At 50.8% G+C, this 7,323-nt stretch overlaps 1 protein-coding gene across 6 annotated transcripts; it reads left to right on the forward strand.

The window, feature by feature from the left end:
* The first annotated feature begins 766 nt into the window (after window positions 1-766).
* On the forward strand, window positions 767-6,806 carry LOC127362939 (endothelial zinc finger protein induced by tumor necrosis factor alpha). 6 transcript variants are annotated; one of them, XM_051399332.1, is made up of 10 exons: window positions 767-882; window positions 961-1,182; window positions 2,287-2,398; window positions 2,618-3,321; window positions 3,579-3,857; window positions 4,486-4,615; window positions 4,704-4,993; window positions 5,160-5,267; window positions 5,376-5,604; window positions 5,824-6,806. In XM_051399332.1, the coding sequence occupies exons 2-10, from the start codon at window positions 1,168-1,170 to the stop codon at window positions 6,426-6,428; spliced, it is 2,472 nt and encodes an 823-aa protein (XP_051255292.1). In that variant the 5' UTR covers window positions 767-882; window positions 961-1,167; the 3' UTR covers window positions 6,429-6,806. The 6 variants fall into 6 exon arrangements, with proteins under 6 accessions (XP_051255292.1, XP_051255287.1, XP_051255288.1 ...); XM_051399327.1 differs by having other exon boundaries at window positions 767-1,182; XM_051399328.1 differs by lacking the exon at window positions 767-882 and having other exon boundaries at window positions 1,019-1,290.
* Window positions 6,807-7,323: the final 517 nt, after the last annotated feature.

Genomic DNA, 7,323 nt, shown 5'->3' on the forward strand with positions numbered 1-7,323 from the left:
GGAGCCGGTGGAGTCCGGACTGCCAACGACAACCAGAGCCGACCACACGGAGCTTCACCTGTGGGGGGGGGGGGTCAGAGAGACTACAGATTAAAACATACACCACCTACTCAGGAGTGCTTTTATCTGTGGGAGAAACAGGGTGAAAGCATTAAAGTGCATCAGGAAGATCTTTCCTTTACTGTCCTCATTCAAAGTAAATACATCATCAATGGTGATTCCCTTCCAACCCCTCTCTGAAGGGTTCATTAATAATATTATAACAGAGTTCAGTGGTATGATACATAACAAACATTAATGATCCAACACAGAAACACAGATTATTTTACATCTGATTTATCATTGAATTTCATATTGTGATATTTACTGGTATTAATGAACTATTGATTGATCACTCAGCCTTAATGCAATACTCAAAGTATCAAAACAAATAGCTCAGGGTTGTAGTTCCCTTTATGCTACTCATATATATATGTACAGTTATTAACTACGGGTTCAGATAGACAGCAGATAGCTTACACCACACATAAAACTAAAATGCTTCCAGGAATAAAAGAAGAATGAAAAATAAAGACACAGCAGTGAAGTGATAATAAAACCAACAGAGGAGGAAAATATACGAATAGTGATAACCATAAAGTTCTATACAATAAAATACAGATTGAAGATAAATAATGTAGGCAGTAACTGACTGACAGTCCAGAATATAATAATAAATAAATAATACAACGTAAAGTAAAGGACGATGCTGTTTCCGTGTTGTTGCAGTTCCTCTTCCGGCCAGCAGAGGCGGCAGTGAGCGCGGAGGCGGCAGTGAGCGCGGAGGCGGCAGTGAGCGCGGAGGCGGCAGTGAGCGCGGAGGCGGCGGCACTGAGCGCGGAGGCGGCAGTGAGCGCGGCGGCGGCGGCACTGAGCGCGGAGGCGGCGGCACTGAGCGCGGAGGCGGCAGTGAGCGCGGAGGCGGCACTGAGCGCGGAGGCGGCAGTGAGCGCGGAGGCGGCGGCACTGAGCGCGGCGGCGGCAGTGAGCGCGGAGGCGGCACTGAGCGCGGCGGCGGCACTGAGCGCGGCGGCGGCAGTGAGCGCGGCGGCGGCAGTGAGCGCGGGGGCGGCAGAGAGCGCGGAGGCGGCAGAGAGCGCGCTGCCGAGCGAGGAAGACGTGGGCGCCATGTTTGTTTTTACGGTGATTTCACAGTTTATTTGGAGAAAGTTGAGGTTTAACTACCGTAAATGCTCCTCACGTGGACGTGAACCCCGCTGACGGGCCGACGGGGAGTTAATCTTTCCTCCGGTGAGTTTATTATTATTATTATGACGTTAAAAGCAGTTTTATTGGCGCGAACGGTTCCCGCTGCAGCAGCCGGTGTGACGTTATATGACGCACGCAGACGCGTTAGCTTCACGTTAGCGTTAGCCCTAGCTAGCATTACGGTAGAGCCAAAGTCACAGCAGTCGTCTGCTCCTGGGGGGTTTACACACCCGGGAGGCGTCAATCTCCGACCCTGTAGGAGAACCGGGCCCTCCTCCCTCTACAGAACACTACGGTACCGGTACCGGTGCGTGTTAACGCCTTTAACGTTTATTAGCAATTAGCGAGTTAGCTCAGCGTTGACGCTGCGCTCTGATTGGCTGCTTCACTCTCGTTTATTTAATAAAGGTTGATTGACACTTTAATGACATAATGCAGGGAGCTGCCCTGTTGCCTAGCAACCACCAGTAACCGGTAACATACTAATACAATATCAATAATCTGTATTTGATGCTGTGCCCACATTAATGGCACCGTTACAGGAGAACTGTCAGTGAAGAGACCTTTTTCACAGCGGCCACTCTGACAGTAGGGTAAACACAGGTGGATCCGGCCCATTCAGATCAAACGGGGGAAAGCTCTGCTACACTAAATGGAACAGAGCCTTAATTAGTTCATCATTTGTGACACACCTTTACCCTACTATTTCACGTGAAAATGGCTGCTGTGAAAAAGGCTGTGGTGTTCTCCCACAAACAACGAGCACCTAAACTGTGACTATTATTAAGGATAATTATGTTATAATCTCTGATCGATACTGTAGGAAACAACAAACAGCAGCTCGGACTCTTTACAGTCTGTCTATGTTATTATCAGCTCCACTCTGGATTCTTCCAGAGCTTTCAGTCACATCTTGTTCTTCCTCAGCAGCTGGATGTTATTCAGTGCCGAGGAAACCAGAGTTAACCAGACACACTGTTTGATTCCATATTTATCACATAGGAACTGAACCTGCTGACTGATTTGTGTTTGTTTCAGAGGCCCCGAGGAGACCGGTCCACCCTCGGAGGAGCAGAGGATGAGGAGATGAATGGAGTGAAAGAGGAAGCAGAACAACGAGGAGAGGACTGTCAGCAGCTTCCTGCTGAAGGTTAGAGATTGATTTACACCCTCCAGACACGTAGTTCAAATACAGTCTGCAGAGAGGATGGGATGTCTCATCTGTCCCCTCCAGTTTCTGTCCAACACTCACAGGAAGTCCACTCGTCTCCCGGTGCTGCTGACTGTATCTGATCTCCTGTTTGATGGAGACTTCAGTGTTTATGTTCTCGCTGTATGAACATTGATATTAACTCATTATGTCCTACAGGAGACGGGACCGTCCCCGACATCCAGACGCCGTCTCCACCAGAACAACCTGCATCAGAACCGAGCGGCCGTCCGTTGAAACGCCGTCACTGCTGTTCAGAATGCGGCAGGGAGTTTTCCCGTCCGTCCCGGCTGGCCGACCACATGCTCTCGCACTCCGGGGACAAACCGCACAGCTGCGGCGTGTGCGGGAAGCGCTTCACCAAGAAGGTAAACGTGGTGGTGCACCAGCGAGTCCACACCGGTGAGAAGCCGTACTCGTGCCCGGACTGCGGGCTCAGCTATGCCCAGCTGGGCTGCCTGCGGAGGCACCGGCTCCGGCACGCCGCCGAGAAACCGCACCACTGCGCGGTGTGCGGCCGCGGCTTCATTCAGCGGCGCCATCTCGTACAACACGAGCGGACGCACACCGGGGAGCGGCCGTTCTCTTGCCCGCTCTGCCCGAAGCGCTTCGCCTCCAGGACGGGTCTCACCGACCACCAGAAGACCCACGGAGAGGAGAACCTGTACTCCTGCTCGTTCTGTGAGAAGGTTTTCTCCACGCCGTCGTCCTTCAGGGATCACGTGAGGATCCACACGGGACAGAAGCCTCACGCCTGCTCGCTGTGCTGCAAGAGCTTCAACCGGCCCGGCCTGCTGAGGAAACACCTGCAGAAACACGCAGAGGGAAACGATGTGCTCACAGCTCAAGGTGCAGCCAGAAAGGTGAGTGACGTTGGAGGAGAAACTACATGTAGATCTGTAAACTATGGATAACGTTAATCCTTAATATCAGTTAAACAGGTGAGTCTTACTCCAGAGACCAACAGGCTGTAAACATGTTTATTATTAATATGAGGCCCTATGGAGACTCCCTGCTGGAGGCAGCCTCTAGTGGCCGTTAGAGGAACTGCACTTTTGTTCCCTCAGTGTTTGCTGCTTGGTTCGAACTTAAAGTTCGTCCCTATCGTCTCAAACATCAGGAGGACTCGCCTCATCGCTGCTTCCTGTGCCGCAAAGATTTCTCCACCTCCGAGAAGCTGCTGCAGCACCTGCAGCTCCACCAGAGGGCGCTGCAGTTCGTGTGCGACATCTGCGGCCGAGGCTTCTCCAGAGCGTCCCGGCTGAGGGAGCACGTGCGGTCTCACACCGGAGAGCGGCCGTTCCAGTGTGACGTCTGCAAGAAGCGGTTCTCCATACACAGAGTGTTCAGGAGGCACCAGGAGATCCACAGCAGGGAGCGACGCTGCGCCGCCAACGAGGTGAGGACCACACTGGGATCAGTTCAAGATCAGGTTGCTTTGATTTCACATCTCAAATATACACACAAATACACACCGTTAGATCAACCTCTCACTTACAGGATCAAAGCTTTGATAGCACAGTCTTGATTTTATCTCTCTAAGTCTTGAATCAGCACAATATCTGTTGTCTCTAGTTTCAGAGCCATGTGAGTCACTGATTAGCTTTAAATACACTGGAACTGCCATCAGTCTTTATTTTAATTCCTTTATTTGGGAATGGCCAATGTGAGGCCCAGGTTCAGTATCACCTGTCGACTATCTGAGTAACACTGAACTCTGAGGATCCACTTTGAACCAAATACTGATTCACTTTCCCCAAAAATGCTAAATTTAGAGACTAGTCCTCCAGTTCTGGAAACAAATGAATTAAAATGATCACAAATCCTGAAAATAATATCTATTTATTATTAAATATTTTATTTTATGTATTTATTGCTCACACTATACTCAGTCACACACTCAGTACTCAGAACCACAGTGGAAGTGTGTCCGTCTTACTCTTATAAACCTCGTGACGTAGCTCTCACAGTTCCAGACGAGACCAATCAGAACAAACGTTGAACCCAGTGTTTGTCCTCTGTTACAGAACCCTGAAGAACGGCTCGGTGGCGGCAGCACGGCGGCGGTTTCTGTGGGGAGTCTGAACGGGCTGCAGGAGCTGAAGGTTGAGAACCGAGATGATGACGATGAAGAGGAAGCGGTGCATTCACTGACCGGTCAGACAGCCATGAGTCGATAAAGTATCTCCTGCTATGCGTTCAGAGACCCGAGTCCTGAACCTCATTCCTGTGCTGATACTTTTAGGCGGCGTGAAGAAGCTGCACAGCTGCTCCGTCTGTGGGAAGAGCTACACGAGGCCGTCCAGGCTCAAGGAGCACTTGAAGATCCACGCGACGGAGAAGCTGCACCGCTGCTCGGTGTGCGCCAAGGCTTTCACCACCACGACCAACCTGAGAGCCCACGAGAAGATCCACATGGCCAACAAACCTCACCCCTGTAGCATCTGCCCCAAGAGCTTCCTGAGGCCCTGCCTGCTCCGCAAACACATGAGGATCCACATCAGGGACGGACTCATCTCCGACCCCGCGGACCAGGTGAGACCTCTGGACGGTGGGAATAGATCATATTACTGCGCTGAGGGTTTACTGGTGGTACAGCTTTATTAATCTGATCAATACTTCCTGTTTGAATCGTCTGTGCCTCCAGCTCAGATATGTGATAAAACGATTGTGTGTCAAAGAGCAGTGTGGTCTGTTTCAGGAGTTCTGGTTCAACATGAAGACAGAGGAGGAGGAGGAGGAGGAGGAGGAGGGAGAGATGATGATGATGATGGAGGAGGAGGAGGAGGAGGAAGGTTTGAAGGAGCAGGTTTGAAACTGAGTTCTTATCTTATAAATGAAGTTCTTTTCATCATCATGTGACGTGATCGAAAGCTCCAGAAGAGCTACTGAACTGTCCGTCTCATGATGTCTCTAGGACTCAGAAGACCTTTCTACCACCTCCGAGTCCTTCCTCACCACATCCAGACCTCTACCTGGTATCCATGGTGACCAGGACAGGTTGCCGTTGACGGAGGACAACGGAGGAGAGGAGGGAGACGTCAGCGGTTTGATCAACTCTGATGGAGAGGAGGAGGACTGGAGACCGGTGCTCATCGGTTCGGTGCCGGAGGACAACGCCAACCGATGCGGTTCGAGCTCCAACGGTACGCCGTCAGGTTTCAGATTTTGTTGTTCAAGGTTCTTTAACTTTACTCTCTAATGTTTAAAACAGGTTATTCTTGGCTCCCATAGTCCGGAGCAGGCCCCGATCCAGCATCCATCAGCCTCCAAACAAACTGCTGCTCAGATAGCACAGCAGGTCTATGTTCAGCACTAATAGACAAAGGTCAGAGAAACCAAATAACGGATTTTTCCTCTGACAGAACAAGATGGCCACTCAGAGATCCAGGCAGACGCCGGCGACGGGAAAAGGAAGCACTGCTGTCCCGTTTGCGGTCGAGACTGTTTCAAGGCGTCGGCGCTGCAGAAACACCTGCGGATCCACTCCGGCGAGCGTCCGTTCCAGTGCCCCACCTGCAGGAAGAGCTTCACCCAGCAGGTCCACATGACGGAGCACCAGAGGATCCACACCGGGGAGAAACCCTACACCTGCACCGACTGCGGCAAGAGCTTCACCTTCTCCAGCGCCCTGCGCCGACACCAGCGGCTGCACACCGATGCCCGGCCGTACCAGTGCTCCGTCTGCCAGAAGACCTTCAAACAGCAGAGCTCGCTCAAGAGCCACCAGCTGACGCACGCAGGGGTCCGCTACCAGTGTCCCCTCTGCAACAAGAGCTTCAGCCGCGCCCTGGAGCTCACCTACCACGTGGACGTGCACTCCAACACCCGGCCGTACTTCTGCAACATCTGCAAGAAGAACCTGAGCGGGGCCAGGATCTTCCGCAACCACATGAAGAAACACGAGTCCCCAAACTCGCCGCTGATGCCGCTAGCCGGGCCGAGCGAGGAAAACCAGCAGCCCGTGTAAAGACCTCATCAGCAGCCAGTCGTGTGTGGAGTAGGTTGCTAGGCAACCAGGGAGGAGTTTTAGACAGGCGGACGCTCACCGACCGCATCAGAACCGGAGTTTATTTATACCAACAGTCCGAACTCCAATGATTGAATGAAAGATACACGAGCCGAGTACGAAGGTCAAAGGTCAGCCTGCTCCAGGACTCTCTGTAAGGTTGATCCGTTAACCCAAAGACTCTTTTGTGTTTACCCACGAGGCCGTTCTGCTGCTACCAAGTGTGTTTGTGTCATTTCAGTCCTGCTAATGTAACCAAAGTATCACTTATCACTTATTTATAGTAGAAATCACTGAACGTCTTATTGTTTCACCAATAAAGAGACTGAGACACAACAACATCTGGAACATCTGCTCTTTATTAGTCCACACATCTGTCGTCCGTGACCTCTCGTCCTCTGGGTTTTACTCCTCAGTAAATAAATGTACACAGAGTCTCTATCTGAAGAGAGAACTTCAACTGACGCTGTACAAAGAAAACTCAACTGAAAACTAACTTTAGAAATCGTATCTTATCTCAGGTCGGGAGATCTTCTCTCATCTCAACGAGAACAACAACCTCAGTGAGAGTTAACATCTGTGGAGAAATCCAAAGATGTTGTTCTTTGTAAACCAGCTCTGGAGATGAACGAGAGATCTGAGTTGTGTAAACGTAATGAAAGAGCAGCCGTAGCTGGTGGAAAGGAACTTGTCCTAAAGTTAGGAGACGTTAGGATGCTTGTGTTACACTCTTCCTCTCTTAAGTTAGGGGAGGGGAGGTAGGGGCTTTCTGATGAATTATTTCTATCCAGATGTTTTCTCTGGTCGTCTATAAAACCTTAATAACACACAGTATTATGTGTGTGTAGGTCACCTG

The sequence above is a fragment of the Dicentrarchus labrax genome, unplaced genomic scaffold (genome assembly GCF_905237075.1).
Source record: "Dicentrarchus labrax unplaced genomic scaffold, dlabrax2021, whole genome shotgun sequence".
Lineage (NCBI taxonomy): Eukaryota > Metazoa > Chordata > Actinopteri > Moronidae > Dicentrarchus > Dicentrarchus labrax.

Coding starts and splice junctions, on each gene's coding strand:
- LOC127362939 (XM_051399327.1), top strand. Junction 3,858..4,485: donor GACGCTGCGCCGCCAACGAG/GTGAGGACCACA, acceptor CCTCTGTTACAG/AACCCTGAAGAACGGCTCGG. Junction 5,268..5,375: donor AGGAAGGTTTGAAGGAGCAG/GTTTGAAACTGA, acceptor TGATGTCTCTAG/GACTCAGAAGACCTTTCTAC.